Source organism: Diorhabda carinulata, chromosome 5 (genome assembly GCF_026250575.1).
Source record: "Diorhabda carinulata isolate Delta chromosome 5, icDioCari1.1, whole genome shotgun sequence".
In the NCBI taxonomy this organism is placed as follows: domain Eukaryota; kingdom Metazoa; phylum Arthropoda; class Insecta; order Coleoptera; family Chrysomelidae; genus Diorhabda; species Diorhabda carinulata.
This window is the reverse complement of record NC_079464.1, coordinates 3,278,858-3,296,129: the sequence shown is the minus strand read 5'-3', so window position 1 is coordinate 3,296,129 and position 17,272 is coordinate 3,278,858. Positions and strand designations below refer to the sequence as shown.

The window sequence follows — 17,272 nt, the reverse complement described above, 5'->3', positions numbered from 1 at the left end:
ATCCGAAATTCTGTACTTTATTTTCAGTGTTTTTAATTCATAGAAATATCCGTTGTAAGAAAAAACAGAGTAGGTTGCTTATTTATTTTGATAAAATCTAAAATCACAATAATCGATCACGAAGAAACGAAGAAGATATTTGACATCTCTCCTCAATATGTCAGGTGCTGTTTTGATTTTAGTGTTCCATAGATATATAGCAATGCATTTGCTATCAAAATAGATAATGTAAACAAATAATGACTTTATAAATGGATTACAGGTCGAGGAATTGTTCAGTTCGTAGTAAAAAGAGCTAGTAGATTGAGTAATTTCATAATGTCTCAAGAAACTGCCAGAGTTCTTTCCATTCAAAGTCATGTGGTTTCGGGATATGTTGGAAATAAAAGTGCCGTATTCCCCATGCAAGTATGATATGTTTTATATCTTTTTTTACACGAAGAACTAGTAGATTCCATATTTTTCTATAATTTAGTTATAACAATTTACGGTTGATCAATTCTCAAGGATGTTAATTAGATTAATTACGCTCGTGATAAAACTATTTAATAGTTAGTCGTGATAAAAACATTTATTGAAACTGTGAAACTTTATTCCAGTTGTTGGGAATAGAGGTGGATTTTATAAATTCTGTACAATTTTCGAATCATACAGGATATAAAATGTTTAAAGGACAAATTTTAACAGAAAACGATTTATCAGATTTAATTGATGGTTTGAATGCTAATGATATAGATGTTTACACTCATTTACTAACGGGTTACATCGGATCTAAATCTTTTTTACACCAGATTCTTAACGTTGTAGAAAATTTGAGAAAAAAGAATCCTAATTTAATATACGGTAAGGTTTATGGGAAATTCTAAATAACAAATATCGTTTAATAAAAGTGTTTTTTTTTTCAAGTTTGTGACCCAGTTATGGGGGATAATGGTCGTTTATATGTACCAAAAGAATTGGTTCCTATTTATAGGGATTCTGTAGTGAAATTAGCTAATATTATAACACCAAATTTATTTGAATTGCAATTATTAACTGATGTTAATATAAATACTAAACAAGATATTTGGGAAGCTGTTACAATTTTACATTCTAAAGGTGTTGAAACTGTGGTTATATCTTCGGTTGAAATCCCCGAACTACCGGGATTTTTGTGTGTATTTGCTAGTAGAAATACAGGTAAGTTTAATTTTTTAGTCTATTAACAAGTTTTTAATACGAAAATTCAAAAACAATTATTTATTTCAGGTATGTAATTGTAAAAAAAAATTAAATAATAGTTATTTTATTTAATCTTTAACAGACATTTATGTCAACAAAGCAAAAAATAATCAAATTTGTTTAAATAAATAATATTTACTCGTTAAATCAAGATTATGATGGTTAATTTTTTATTTGTTCAAATTATCAAATGGAAATTTTTGTCTGTACGTTGTGGAAATCGCGTTTCTTTGCAAAATTATAAGGCAAAATAGAAATTTTTTAAGGGTTATCTCACTATAAACAATTATTTTTACATTAAACACTCGATTAAATTAACTTTTACTTTAGAAACACATATTAAACACGGAATTAATCAAAAATAAATCGTCGAAAAAAAATGGCTATTCATACTTTCTCTTGTATGTTCTCTGATAATTATTTTATATCTGCTGCTTATTTATAATTATATTTTTTCGTAAAATTTTATAAAACAAATTAAAATATTGTAAGATTTTTTACAGTATATACAATATTTCCGTTGCATGTATGCTTAGACTTAATATAAATATGATACATGCTGATAAAATTTAATGTTGTTTTAAATATAAATAAGAAGTTACTACCGTAAAATAAAAAAAATAATTAGAGGATTTCGAAAAAAAACTATTTAATAAAATATATCTGGAAATGATTATCGACATTTTTAAATATGGTAACTGTCACAAGAGATTGAAAAGAATAGAACTTGATGTTGTTTGTTACTATCTCTCTTTAATATTAAGTGATCATCGTTATCTTATTCCCGAACTACGATTCTGGATCAGATAGATCAGCTGATTAAAAATTTGGATTTAGATAGATTTAGATTTATTTAGATATTTAATAATAAAAACTGGTATATTACAGTATAAAAAGGATCTTATTGTTTGGTTATAACCCGATAGCTTCGTTCAGTTTTACATTCTGATCACTCCTATCGCGATAAACGTCAATGTTTTCGAAAAGCTTTTACGTGTTCTACGGTTAGTAGAAAAGGAAGGAATATAAAAAGTTTGTCTGTACTTTTACGATAACAATCAAATTGATTTGATTTTTATTGATTCAGCTTCGATTTATTATAATCAATAAAAATCAGTTTACATCAATGCTTGTTTATAGTTATTTGTTACTTAAAACAATAATTTTTCAGTTATTAAGTACACAATAAAAATCAATTGTGTAAGTAATATTACATTTATTTGCAAACATATTTAATTAACCTTGTAATTCAAATCAATCATCAAATTAACGATCTAAATATCGATATAATTCAATATTTAGGTTAGAATGTTGAAGTTTATGTAGATTTAGGAAAAAAATATGTTGGATATAAAAATCAAATATATATATATATATATATATATATATATATATATATATATATATATATATATATATATATATATATATATATTGTCGAAAAACAATGTATTTTCACTATTTTAATGTTTGTTAGATGTAGTATGTGTTTTTACTTAAATTTAGGAGGAAAAGATGAACGGTATTGTATGGAAATCAAAAAAATTCCTATGAGTTTTACCGGTTCCGGAGATTTATTCGCAGCTTTAATATTATCTTGGATGCATAAAAGTAATAACGATTTGAAAGAGTCTTTGGAAAACACCATAGCGTCGTTACACGCAATATTAGAAAGGACGTTTGAATCTTGCAAAGGTAAATATATCAAATTCAAAGGAAACTTTTTATTTGTCCATTACAGGGATATAAAGAAGAAGTAACTAAGTCATTTATCTGGGAATCTAGTTGATTTTTCTTGTGTAAAACTTTAATTTTACATAGAAACTTTCATTAGGTCTGCAATTTCTGTCTTTTACAGAGATATAGAGGACAGAATTGAGTAACTATGGTATTTAGCTGTGACTTTCGTTGATATGTTTGTATAAAATCCTCATTTTACATAGAAACTCCTACTAGTTTTGCATTATGGTCAATTATAGTAATCTAAACAAGAAAATTTAGTATTTGTTTTAGATGTGACTAGTTGATTCTTTATGTGTAAAACTTTAATTTTACCTAGAAACTTTCACTGGTTTTATAATTTTTGTCGGTTATAGAGATTTAAAGAAAAAAAATGAGAAATCGGGATGGTCGAGTTGATTTTTTTGTGTAAAACTCTAATTTTACATAGAAACTTTCACTGGTTTTATAATTTTTGTCGGTTATAGAGATTTAAAGAAAAAAAATGAGAAATCGGGATGGTTGAGTTGATTTTTTTGTGTAAAACTCTAATTTTACATAGAAACTTCCACTCGATTTGTAATTTTTGTCGATTACAGAGATATTAAGGACAGAACTGTGTAAAACTTTAATTTCACAAAGAAATTTTTACTAGTTTTGTCGATTATAGAGATTTAAAGAAGAAAAATGAGTAACTGGGATGATTTAGTTGATTTTTTTGTGTAGAACTCTTATTTTACATAGAAACTTCCACTCGATTTGTAATTTTTGTCGATTACAGAGATATTAAGGACAGAACTGTGTAAAACTTTAATTTCACAAAGAAATTTTTACTAGTTTTGTCATTTTTGTCGATTATAGAGATTTAAAGAAGAGAAATGAGTAACTGGGATGATTTAGTTGATTTTTTTGTGTAGAACTCTTATTTTACATAGAAACTTCCACTCGATTTATAATTTTTGTCCATTACAGAGATATTAAGGACAGAACTGTGTAAAAGTTTAATTCTATATAGAAACTTCCACTAGTTTTATAATTTTTGTCATTTATTGAGATTAGAAGAAAAAAGATTTAGCCATGGAATTGATCAATTTTTTTGCTTAAATCATTGATTTCAAATGGAAACTTCCCAATTTTTTATTTCGTTTGTAGGTTTAGAGCGAAACGCCCGCAACAAAGAATTGAAACTACTACAAAGCAAACTCGATATAGAACAACCAAAAATTATATTTAAAGCCAATATCGTACCTTGAAACACATTTTTCAATTATCTGTAGTAAATTTTAATCATATTGACAAATAACTCGATATATTCCATAATTTTAAGTATTATTAGTAAATCTTGGTACAAATATTCAAATAGTTTCGTGGAAATTTGTTTGTACAACAAAATTTTCTTGGAAAAGTTGTAACAAGACCATAAATTTGGATATTTTCAATAAAATCTTTGGGATATTACAAAAAATTTATAAAAGGGGAAACTATAAAGGAAATAGAGGGTGTTGTTAACACTAGGGGCTTCTTTTTACTTTGATCTAGATTCGCCAATCTTGTGAACTTGTCTTCCACATAAATACCCATAAAATGTTTTTTTTTTTAATAAAACATACATTTAAATCTGTTTTTTATTTTTTTCTTCAACTTACGTTACAAAGATTAAAATTACACATTTTAGAAAAATAAATTAACACTATATCCAAACTTACCCCTAAACGATTACGAAATTAACCAACTAGTACTATTTACATTGTAAAGTACCTGAATCGACGAGGTTATTTTGAATTCGTGGTATAAAATCGATTTTATACAAGAAAATTTCAAAGTAATCGCTCATTACGCAAATATCGATTAAAATTCGACTCACCCTGTATAAATTATAACCGAAATTAATATACCATGCAAAATATGCGGTAACTACCAAATAAATTGTTTTATATTACATTCAATAAACAATAGAAATAGAAAAAATACTTTCCAGGTCGTAAAAACTGAATAACGAAATAAAATCGTAGTTTATTGAGGTTATGTTAATGTCATTTGTCACAAAGGGATATTATATTATAAAACATGTACATGATGATGTAGTTTACCGGAAATGGGCATCTTTAAATTGATCAGTATTTTATAACAAAAAGTTGTAAGTAAAAAAAAAGGAGAAATCGCGATGACGGAAGGTGGGGAATTATTAAACTGAGAGAAAAGTTACAATGAGAAATAAAATGATGGTTTAAAAAAGCTAGTAAACCAGAAAATTGGGATATTATGAGTGGCCAGGAAATTGAAAAACACGAATTTACAGGAGAAATAATTGAGAGGGAAATCGGAATTTTACACTGGAAAAAAATAGATTAAATGTCGATAAAAAAATTAGTAAGTACAAAAAAAAGGGAACCACGATGACGGAAGGTGGGGAATTGAAACAGCTCAATTTAAAGAAAAAAATCGGAGGGAAGAGGAAAAAAGTTACACTGATTTACACTGAAGAGTTACACGATTCAATTTTGATTAAAAATATAGAAAGTCTAGATAGTGGGAGAAAAAATTGAGAGGAAGGTTGTAAAAAAGTTACGCTGAGAGAAGAAATCGATTAAATTTTGATAAAAAAATACTAGTAAGTAAAAAAATGGAAATTACAATAAGGGACTGTAGGAAATGGAAAAACACGAATTTGAGGGAAAAAAATTGATAGGGAAGTCGAAGAAAGTCACACGGGGAAAAGAAAATGATTTAATTTGGATAATAAAACTGTTAAGTTAAAAAAGGGGGGCGATCGCGATTAGGGGAGGTGGGAAATTGAGAAATAAATGAATTTAAACAAGAAAATACTGAGAGTTATGACGAAAAAGGTTACACTGAGAGAAAAATATTAAATTTAGCCTAAAAAGTGATCTGTGAAACAGGGTGAAGGTGAAAGGTTAAATTTTGGTTAAAAAAAATTAAGAAACTTGAATAAATAGATGTTAAGCGGCAACAGATGAATTAGAAGAAGAAATAAATTAAGAGGGAAGTAAAACAGGGTGAAATTAAAAAAAAAACGCCTAGTCGGTAGAAATTTATTAGATTTTGCATTAAAAAATGTTAATAAAGTCGAAGAAATGAGGAAATCATAGCAACAATAACGAATAAGGACGAAAGGGAATCAGAAAAACAAATATATTAAGGGGGAACGCGAAACGACGAGATACACTAAGAAAAAAACATGAAGGGTTGAAATTAACAATGATGAAAATAGAATTAGCAAAAAATAATGGAAATTTCAGAAAAATGTATCAGATTTGTTCCCATAAAAAATTTTTAGTTAAAAAAGTTGAAAACCATCAAGTTTTTCCAAAATAAAAATATAAAATTTTGGGGAAAAATAAATGAAAATATAAAGGTTCCACCAAAACTATTCTTTTTTCTGCAAAATTACACAAAGGGCATAAAAGAAAAATGTTAACAAAGTCGAAGAAATGAGGAAATTACAGCAACAACAATAAAAAAAAAACAGATAAATTAAGAGGAAAGTCAAAGTGATAAGTTACACTGAGAAAAAAAAAGAGATTGGAACACGGTTTCCAACTGTTCCAGATTTCCCTGGACGTTTCCATTTTCCATTCCATCGACTTTTCTGCCTCCTGGACACGGATTTCCCTGATTTGGAGATTAAGCAGTCAAAAAAAAAAAATAGCGGAAAAATTGATGATTCACTACTAAATCGAAATGGCGTTATTTTCAGTAGTAAAACCAGTTATTTCTGTAGTTCAACTTAAACACTTCAGGATAAGTGGGGTCAGGTATTTGCTAGTGCTAAAGAAGCCCTAAAAACCATTAGTGTCCTGTGTACTCCTTTGTCGAAAGGATAGTTCATCAAATGCAGGCCAAATTAATGAAATCTAGAAACCAATGCAGTGTGGATTTAGGTTTTTGTCTAATTTTCGAACAAGATAAGGGCTGCAAGTTCCGGACCAAAAGTGGGCACCCCCGGATTGGAATGAACATTAAAAAATTGGTACCGGAATCGAAAATAAAAAATAGGAGACAGTGAAGCGAAACATTTCCCATAATTTCTACTGAATAATGAATAAAAACATCCCGAATACCAAATATTGGTTTCCTAATTATTTTTTTGCAATTTTTGTACTCAAAATAAAAAAAAATAAAATTAGACGTACATATATAAAATGGTGCTTCGAAGCTTTCATTTAACCATCACATCACTTAATACCACCGCGTTATCAACACTTACGACACTAATTCACTGTAAACTTGGACTATCCGTACCGCTGCTGTTATTATCAGCTGCAGAATTTGACGCCAACGTCGAATTTTTACTACCCTTCTTCGCCGATTTCGATAAACTGGCTATTTCTTTGAGAAGACTCGATATTTTGTTATTCAAATTATCAACTTTATCGTCGTACTCCTTCTGGAGGTTCTTCAATTTTTGCCTGAGCTCGTTTTCCGTCGTGAAATTGCTCGCCTTCAATTCAGTTATCTGAAAAAAAAAAATCAATTTTAACAAAAAACTAATAAATAAATAAAAAACGTCAATAATTCACCGTTTTATCTTTATTCAAGAGCTCGGAGTTTTTTTGAGCTAGTTGCTTCGTTAAACTGGCGATTTGTTCTTTGAGTTGAGTCATCGCGATCACGTGATCCGAACTGTTCGGATCTAAATCACCTCGGACTGGCGCTCCGGAATTGTTGCGAGCTATTTTGTTGGGGGTCACGTCCTCGGGGGGCGGTATTTTCGTAACGTCCGGTCGATTCGGACGTTTGCTGTGACTCCTCGGCCTGTCAAAAATGACATATTAAACCAAGAAATCTTCAAAAAATACTATTAAATAGGTCAGTTGAGGACGACAAAAGTTTTAGATGTTCTTGGACATTGAAAATAGTTGAAAAAAAATTGGGATAATCCGGACTTGTTGGGGTGTCACGTCCTCGGGGGCAGTATTTTCATAACGTCGGCTTGTCAAAAATGACATATTAAACCAGGAAATGTTCAAAAAATGATATTAAATGAATTTGTTGAGGAAAAAAAAGGTTTAGATGTTCTTGGACTGGCTATTCTGGAACTAAACGAACAAAAATGGCTAAAGATAGGATAACAATTTGTATTTTTCTCGATGACAATGGGCAGCACCACAAATTGCTTTTGTTTTACAAGATTTTTGGTGTTAAAAGTCTTTCTGTCGACTTACGTCCAATTTGTGTACCGGATTTAGTTCAATTAGACTTCCTGGAAGTCGATAAAAAATATTTTTTGATACTATTCATGACATTGAGAAGGTAGATGATGTAATGAAATTATTTTATACTATTTTTTGAACACTCCTTGTATAAAAAACTCCAATTACCTTCAGGAATAGTTAAAATTCTTCCCACATTAAAAAACGAGGAAATATAATAAAAAAAAAATGAATATTTGCATTGATATTTATGTTAAACAAACTTCAAAATGGCGCGTATGAACTTTAAATCATGGAAGAGAGGTAGAAATTACAAAAAAATTAATAAAAAATCAAAATTAATCCAAGAAAATGATAATTCAAATCATGAGATTCAAAATAGGGTTAAACCCATACAAACGTAAGTACGTACAAACACACCCATACAATAAATTTTTTTGAAAAAAATTCCTATAAAAGTGTCGGACAACGAAATTGGGGATCAAAGTTTTTTTTGTAGATTTGTATGCAATTTGCAATAAAAATCAAAATATTAGCAATAAACAATTCATACCTTAGCCACACGGAACAATAAAAAATTCATAAAAAAAAAGAAAAACAGAAGTAGCTTCACTATTTTTCTTAACATAAAAATGTCTTATATGCCAGATTTTGAAAAAAAAAAATTTTTATATACAACATTGATTCTCAAAGTGGTTCAAATGCACCCATAGGAAGTTCTATGCACATTCTCATTGTCGAAATAGATCTAACCAAATACTGAATGATCAGCAGCTCAGAACTAATTAACCAACAATGCAGAACCAACAAACCGGCAGCTCAAAACAAACTAAACGAAATTTACAACGTAATCTTTTTGGGGTATCAAAGGGGTGATGTCAACACGCCTACGAAGCGCTGCTGAACTATTTTAGAATGGATAAAACTAAAAAACAACTGTCAAAATGCGTACCATAAGGACAAAGACTTTCCATTCAAAGTCATAATCAATTACCACCAATTTTGAGTCGATAAAGATCTTCAGCAAGTTCAAAGGTAGTGCAAGGAGCTGAATTTGGGCATTTTTGGACCATGACCATATACTTAGCCATAGAAGCAACAAATCAAACACCTCGTTAATACATTCTATTTGATAACCAAATGGCCTTGAAAGTCTTAAAAACTATTTAGTACACATCCAAGTTACCATGGAAGTGGACACAACAGAAACAAAGTAACCAAACCAGCAGGTTATACCCAGCAATGAAGAAACAGGAAGCAACGGCTCAAAAATTTGGACAATAGCTCTACTATGGCCTCATATAGAAGAGGATTCAAGTAATTCAAAATATTTATAACCATATCAAGTTTGATGCTCCAGATATCCAGGAATGATTTAAACTGAAAGTAGGACTTTTGAAAGGTCACTGACCCTTCAAATACCACCTCAAGATGATACATGTGGCAGAGGTCAATTGCAGTTGCCGTGAGCAAGCCATAGAGACACTATAGCATCTACTTTCTGAATGTATTAACTATTTGGACAAAAAACTTGTTGAGTAGTGCTAATACCTTAGAAAATGAGAAAAATAGGGATCTTAGGGAGGAATCTACGTATTTTGGAGGCATAATAATGAGATGTAGAATCACTAACAAAATATATTTTTAGATATATGAATAGAGGGGCTAGAAAACCAAAATGGCTATCAAAAGAAATTACAATCTTTGTTTTGGGAAAAGAACCCACCAAAATCAGTAATAATCCAAATATAATTCACAAGAAAAAAACTGAAAAAGTACAAATGTAGAAAAAAAATCGATTTTCGATTTTTTTACTAAATTTTTCAAATAAAATTCAATATAACCACAGTAAAATCATTATTTGTAAAGAGAGTCGTTCAAATGCTAGAAAAATATTTGTTAAATTACAAAATATTGCTCGTCAACAATTATTGCAAAAATGAATTGATATTTTCAATTTTCAGAAACGTTTAATAACCATTAAGAACCATTAGGACAGATCCCCAAAATAAGCAAATTAAAACAAATTTCACTGTGCAAATAAACGGCTGATTAATTTACATTTGTCTTTAGTATATAAATTAGTCAAACACCTGGTTTCGACCTAGAATATAATTAGAAGGGAAACTTTGATAACAAAATGATTATTCAAGCCCCAAACCTAAAAGACATTGATATTAATAGAAAAAAGTTTTTTTAACAATTTTTTGTTTAATCCTTGTGTATAAGATCCACAACTCACTTATCCTTATGTTTCTTATGTAAATGAGCCATTTTTAAATGCCTTCTCTCCGCATCCCCCTGTTTAGTCTTAGCTAAAGCCCTTTTGAAGGAAAGAGTGCACAACCAACATAAAAGCTTGCCGTCAACCTAAAAATATGAAATGGTACAAATTGAGACATCTCCATATCTTTAATACTTCACCTTTTTATCATCGTCATGTCTATCGAAAGCGCATTTTTGCTTGCACTGTTCGCAGTTAACCGGAGGACCATATTTTATTTCGGAATTTGTACACCGTTGACATTTATTCCCGATGAACGCCGCTATGATGTTGCAATACTCGCAGGCAGTCGGTTTACCATAAGATTTCACGTTTTGTTCACATTTTTTACATATTGTACTTGTACTGCCTTTAGAAGTTTGTTGAAATTCTGAACGACAATAGGTGCATTTAACAACTGGAAAAGCCCCGCGACACTCCTAATTGAACAAAACAAACATTTTTCTTTCGCTAAACGACTTCTCTTTACAAATAATTCACATTTTTAATGTAAAAAAGATCTTTTATATTAACGTTATGAAGGTTAGGTTTCAAACTTACTTTGCATAGTTGTTGACCTGGAGATAGATCTTCGAAAGGATGACGAGTAAAACAACGAGAACACGCAAACAATAACGCAGCACTCATTTTTATTCGATACTAACAAAGCCGTTTTACTTCGATAAAAATGCCAACGCCAAACCGAATGACTTATGACAAGAACGACCTCTAGCGTGTGACATTTCACCAACTTAATATCAGTAATTACTCTATAAAAAACAGTCGTGCCAAATTCATTTTATTTAAATCAAATTGACAAAAATGGGGCTCGATTATTACGGAATATTACAAATTCCACGACATAGTACAGATTTAGAAATAAAAAAAGCGTAAGTAATACAACTGTGACGAGGGGTATATTAATAGATTTATTTCAGATATCGAAATTTAGCATTAGAATTTAATAAAGAATTATTAACCAATACTCATGCTCAACAAGTATTCGCTTTAATTGGAGAAGCGTACGATGTACTATCTGACCCAGCTAAAAGGGCTGTTTTTGATCAATACGGGGAAGAAGGGTTGAAAAGAGGTATCCCAACGGTTGATGGTTGTTTTCCCGCTTATCGATATCATGGAGATCCCATGTTAACTTATAAGTAAGTCGATTTTTCTCATTTTCCTACATATTTATTCATTTTTCTTTTACGAAGAAAATTCTTTGGTACCACATCACCGTATGCGGATTTATTAGATGTATTAAAAAACCCCCCGGCGCTTTACCAACTAACGGACGGTACTAAATGTGTAAAGAAAAAACAAGAACCTATAAGACACCCTTTATACTTGACCTTGCACGAAATTTATTTCGGTGGCGTGAAAAAAATGAAAATCCATCGATTGGTATTCGTAAATGATGAAAGAACCACCACTGAAGTTAGAGAGAAGATTTTGAATGTTCCAATTAAACCGGGAATAAGACAAAAAACGGAAATTGTTTTTCCCGAAGAAGGGGATCAAAATCCGGCAACAATACCCGGTAAATATTAAATTTGTTTTCAAAACTGAAAATAAACATATAAAATTTTTTAATTCCTCTGGTATATATTGCGCTTCAAAAATTTAATCTCTTCCGTTTCCCCTAAATAAATCACGTGATTCAAAATGGTGTTTATTGTCAAAACAGCTGGACGTGAATGTATTTTTTTAGAATATTTTCTAATTAATTTTATTTTAAAATGCATAATGAATATTTTTTTATATATTATTGTTACTTCATTATATTTTTTAATACTTTTACCGTAAATTTGATAGATAAAAACGTAAACATGTGAAAATGGTTTTAAGCGATTCTCACCTTTATTAGTTTCAGTCTAAATAAAATTTTTATTACTAATTCCTTATATTCTTACTTCGTTTTTTGGTCACTTAACTTAATTTTGGTCAAAAACATAAAATTCACTTTTAATAACAAGTTTGCTTACGGTTTAATAATCTTGTTTACTTTCATAAGCCATATTGGAAAAAATTATGACAAGTTAGACTAAAGGGGTATTTCACTGTGGAATAAAACTTGAGTTAAAAAGTTGCAGAGGGGATACAAAAAATCTTCTTTATGTATTATGAAAGAGTAAATGTGTAAATATATATAATGGAAGCTAGGAAGGATGGCTGTATATTGAAAATATAACACAACGATTTAATGTATGTATGAACTATGTGTAGTAACTGCTTTATTTAAAATACACCGAGTGTATATAGAAACACGTGTTTATCGTACAAAGTTCTCTTTCAGAGTGAGTGTGTCTATGCGCACGAGCATAACCCAGAGGCCCAGATATTGTTTTTCTCATGCGCAAAGCACGTCATTTCTAACATATTGCAAGTAGTATGTCCGAAATATTACAAAATTTTTTTTCGTTTAGATGAAGAAGTTGAATTTCAAAATCGGCAAACGAGATACTTTATGCGTAATTTTTTTCGTTTCACATAACATTAGAAATAACTTTATGATATCTAGCATCTGATAATTAATTAAAAAGTTTAGAATGTATGTACAGAGTAGCAAATAACTTTATATTTTTCTTTACTTTATGTGTAAAATATTTAATAGTCACTATTTTTGATACCGGTTTTATTATTTATTACTTGTATATAAAAAAGTTGTATTTGTTTCAAATTCGCTTTTATCTCATTCAAACTCATTCAATTTAGTTAAATAGTGTAAACGACCCTTAATCGAGTTCCAATAAACGATAATGAATTTCGTATTTTTAGGTTATGTTACTTGATGTCCTAATTGATTTTGTTTTTCTTTTTTACTTTTCGTGATAAATTTGATAGTTTTAAATCACTGCATATTATTTTTAATTTAGTTGAATTATTGCATGAACGTAAGTAATTTCATTTTTTTTTCTGATAATATATCTAAATCTACTGAAAATGTATAAAAAAAGTGCAAAAAACTAATAAAACTATATGAATGTTTCATCATTTTGTTCTATTTGAGTTATTCAAAGTTAAAATTTTATTTTTAGATTGTTAGATAATTATTTTTTGTTTTTAAAATCATATGTGATAATTTTGTATAACGATTTAAAAGAAATGCACTTACCTGTTGTTAATTCTTATAAAAATATCACTAAACTATAAAATTCGAGCTTAAAAGTCAGTGTAAATACAAAAAATAAAACTCGTTTAGAAACATAACCTCAAATAAGGAGACTTTTCTCAAGGTATCGGGAATTCTATTTCAGCCGATGTTATATTCATAATAGAAGAGAGGATACACGAAACTTTCGTTAGAAACGAAGATGATTTGATAATGACTGCGAATGTTTGTCTAGAAGATGCACTTTTGGGAACCACTGTAACCGTCAACACAATCGATCACAGGATAATAAGAGTCCCGATAACAGACATTATACAGTGAGTAACGATGTTAATTGAAATAACGTTGAAATTAGATGGTTATTAAGAAAAATTTATATTTTTTAGGTTAGGTCTTTCTTTTTAGTGTTGCGTATAATTTTTTTTGTCGATAACTTTTTTAAAAATGTTCGGAAAAATTGCTTAAATTATTATATTCGATTTCTTTTTCCAAATTGTTGCTGTGGAAAATTTTAAAAAATTATGGTACAAATTTTGGTTTTTTTCTCATATTCGTCTTTAGGTGTTAAAAAATGGAAAAAAATCATTTAAAATGTTGATTTCTCGATAAATTTTACAATTTTTCAAATTCGTTTTTAATGTATTTTCCGAAAAAAAAAAAAAAAACTACGATAATCTTCAAAAGTATAGAACTTTCGTGGAGAAATCGGAGGATTTTTCGATATTTGAATTCTTTTTATGGTCCAAAAGTATCGAAATTTTGGTTTTTACCCCATTTTTATCTTTGAGGTGTCCGAAAATGGGAAAAAAACACTGAAAATTTTAATTTTTCGGTTTATTATCGATAACTTTTTCAAAAAATTGAATAATTTATAAAAATTGCTTAAATTATGATACTTGTTTGTTTTTTTTCTTCAAATTTTTCGTTTTTTATGTATTTTCACTTAAAAAAATACGATAATTTTCAAAAATCTGGAATTTCCGTAGAAAACTCGAAGAATATTTCGGTTTTTGACTTTTTATTGGCCAAAAGTGTTGAAATTTTTGTATTTGTTATCAAAACAGTTGAAAAACCATTGAAATTGTTGATTTTTCGTTTTTTTATCGATAACTTTTTCAAAATATTTAATACGTAAATAATTTTCAAACTATTTTATTCGATTATTTTTGTTTTTTTCAAATTGTTCGTTTTTTATGTATTTTCCCTTAAAAAAAATACGATAATTTTCAAAAATAAGGAATTTTCGTGGAAAAATCGGACGATTTTTCGATTTTTTAATTCTTTAGGTGCCAAAAGTTTCAAAATTTTGATTTCCAAACTTAGTTTTCTCTTTTATTTTAATTGAATCAAAAAAATTAAGAAAATAATGGAAAATATGTATTAAAAAATTGCGTGGAGCCCCCTTTCAAACATTTATTGAACCGATTTTCAGTCCGGGCTACGAAAAAATTGTGGAAAACGAAGGAATGCCAATTTTAGAACAATATCCCTATAAAGGAAATTTGATAATTAGATTTAATGTTACTTTTCCAAAATATTTACCGAAAAATTGCAAGGAAATGTTCAAAAAGGGTTTCGATTTGTGCAAAATCGAAGGGGGCAGTAGTCAACACGAAGTTATCAATAAACTCGTATTAGCAGACAAGATTCTCCGCGTTGATCCCGATGAATGTTTACCTCCGACAATAAGAACCACTAATTATTAATAAAATTTCAAAATCGATGTTAAAGTTTGTTGTTTTTAATAAAAAATTAAAATAATTGTTTACTTTTTTTTAAAAAAAAATATATTTTCACAAATTCAAAAACAGAAAATGACAAATTTATAAAGAAAAACGTAGACTTTCTATGTAAAAATTATGAAATTTTAACAAAAAATGAAAAATTAATAAGGAAAACGATAAAACATCATGCAAAAATGATGAATTTCGAAGAAAATTATGAAATTCTAACAAAAAATGACGAATTAATGAGAAAATCATGAAATTCTAATAAAAAATGATGAATTTCCAAGAAATTCCATTAAATTCTAACAAAAATGACAATTTTATAAGGAAAATGATGAAATTCTAACAGTAAATGATGAATTTTGATGAAGAATGATAAATTTCTATGCAAACGACGAATTTTTAAAGAACAATGTGGAATTTCTGAGGAAAATGACGAATTTCTATAAAAAATTATCAACGTATAAAGAAAAACGTAGAATTTTCAAAGAAAATGATAAATTTCATTAAAAAAATGACGAATGCTAAGGAAAATGACAAATTTGTAAGTAAAATTATTTATCTTTAAGGAAAACAATGAATTTCTATGGAAAATGATGTATAACTTTCAGAAAAGCAACGATGAAATTTCCAAAAAAAAATTATGATTTCCAAGGAAAATGGCGAATTTCTAAGGAGCATGATGAATTTCATAGACAAATGATGAATTTTCAAAAAGAATGTCAAATTTTCAAGGCAAATAACGAATTTATAAGGGAAAATGTGGAATTTATAAAGAAAATAATGAACTTCAGAGAAAAATGATGAATTTTCAAGGAAAATAACGAATGTCTAAGTAAAAACAAAATTTATGTAATAAAAAAACTTTTTTCAGTTTTAATATCATTTAAATCAGCAAAAAATTAACCACGCACTCATCAAAAATCACAATATATCAAAAAATACACAATAAAATACGTTTTAATGTTTTCATACCGACATCTGCTACCTTTTCCTTTCACCCTTAACAGTTTTACGCTTTTCTTTCTTTTCTTCTTTCAGTTGCTTTTGCTTTTCTCTGGAAGAAAGTTATACACTTATTCAAAGCAATTATACTCTGTATATTCAACAACCATCACAATTATCTTTAAAAAAAGAAATGCACGATCTATTTATATAACTAAATCGTTTATGACACCCCAGAAGCATACAAAACATTAAAAAACTAATAATAAAAAAATTACCTGTCTTCTTTATCTTTCTCTTTTTTTTTCTGGCTATCCAATCGAGCTTGTTCTCTTTTGAGTTTTTCAGCTTGAGCTACAGTTTGAGCATTCGTATTTTTCTCCAATGCCCCATCATCAAAACTTGCTGTATGTTCTTCAACATCTCCCTCTTCGTCAGTCATTTCGCTATACTGGGAAAGAATGGCTTCTCTAATTTTCTTCTCTTCCGCTGTATATTGTTTCTGTTTGGTGGTAGCTAGAGATTGAGATTCCAATAGTTTTGCAAGTTTCATATTTACGTCCTCACTAGACAACTGTTTGGTACATACTTCTTTTGGTTTAAGATTTTGCCACTGGTCCAGTATTTCAGTGCAGGTTTTCATTATATCTTTTTCCTATAACAAAAAGAGAGTATTAATAAAATAATTTAGAAATTTAAACAATAATTTGTATACGTAAAGGTTATTTTTTTAAAACTTACGTTTTCTAAAATTTCTGTAAGTATTCCTCGTACAGCATCACTTTTTTCTTCCGCAGTATCATCGCTATCGAGTATTCCTTGTATATAAGATCCAAAAACTGTTTCATCTGTATTTAATTCTTTCAATTTTTCTCTTAACCAATTCGAAAAATCCTCAATGGCTGCTGCCATTTTTGGATTTGAACGAGATTAAGTATTACCAACTAATTAATATGTACGAAAGGGTCACCAACTTATAAACTAGATAAGTCAAATTTTTTTCGTAGATAAATTATAATTTGTAATTTTAAAATAAAATAACATTGCTATAGTAATCCTTAATGCTATTTCATACTTCAATAAACTATTTAAATTTTTCTTATTAAAAATA

The 17,272-nt window shown here is 28.8% G+C and overlaps 4 protein-coding genes across 5 annotated transcripts; 2 read left to right on the top strand and 2 right to left on the bottom strand.

Moving 5' to 3' along the window:
• The first annotated feature begins 137 nt into the window (after nt 1-137).
• On the top strand, nt 138-4,561 carry LOC130894561 (uncharacterized). The gene is made up of 5 exons (XM_057801444.1): nt 138-408; nt 600-843; nt 907-1,179; nt 2,728-2,916; nt 4,093-4,561. The coding sequence occupies exons 1-5, from the start codon at nt 319-321 to the stop codon at nt 4,191-4,193; spliced, it is 897 nt and encodes a 298-aa protein (XP_057657427.1). The 5' UTR covers nt 138-318; the 3' UTR covers nt 4,194-4,561.
• Nucleotides 4,562-5,976: 1,415 nt separating this feature from the next.
• LOC130894559 (protein FAM76A) lies at nt 5,977-11,108 on the bottom strand. Of its 2 annotated transcripts, XR_009059345.1 has the most exons (6): nt 10,939-11,099; nt 10,539-10,817; nt 10,357-10,484; nt 7,482-7,716; nt 7,095-7,417; nt 5,977-6,815 (listed from the first exon to the last, which is right to left on the bottom strand). XR_009059345.1 is itself a non-coding variant. In XM_057801441.1 (5 exons), exons 1-5 carry the CDS (start codon nt 11,023-11,025, stop codon nt 7,178-7,180), a joined length of 969 nt encoding a protein of 322 aa, XP_057657424.1. In that variant the 5' UTR covers nt 11,026-11,108; the 3' UTR covers nt 5,977-7,177. The 2 variants fall into 2 exon arrangements, 1 of the variants encoding a protein (XP_057657424.1); XM_057801441.1 differs by having other exon boundaries at nt 5,977-7,417; nt 10,939-11,108.
• LOC130894558 (dnaJ homolog subfamily B member 13-like) lies at nt 11,086-15,250 on the top strand. Its single transcript, XM_057801440.1, has 5 exons — nt 11,086-11,267; nt 11,316-11,537; nt 11,592-11,917; nt 13,635-13,806; nt 14,922-15,250. The coding sequence occupies exons 1-5, from the start codon at nt 11,200-11,202 to the stop codon at nt 15,193-15,195; spliced, it is 1,062 nt and encodes a 353-aa protein (XP_057657423.1). The 5' UTR covers nt 11,086-11,199; the 3' UTR covers nt 15,196-15,250.
• Nucleotides 15,251-16,046: 796 nt separating this feature from the next.
• On the bottom strand, nt 16,047-17,265 carry LOC130894562 (coiled-coil domain-containing protein 43). The gene is made up of 3 exons (XM_057801445.1): nt 16,903-17,265; nt 16,440-16,816; nt 16,047-16,273 (listed from the first exon to the last, which is right to left on the bottom strand). Exons 1-3 carry the CDS (start codon nt 17,071-17,073, stop codon nt 16,201-16,203), a joined length of 621 nt encoding a protein of 206 aa, XP_057657428.1. The 5' UTR covers nt 17,074-17,265; the 3' UTR covers nt 16,047-16,200.
• Nucleotides 17,266-17,272: the final 7 nt, after the last annotated feature.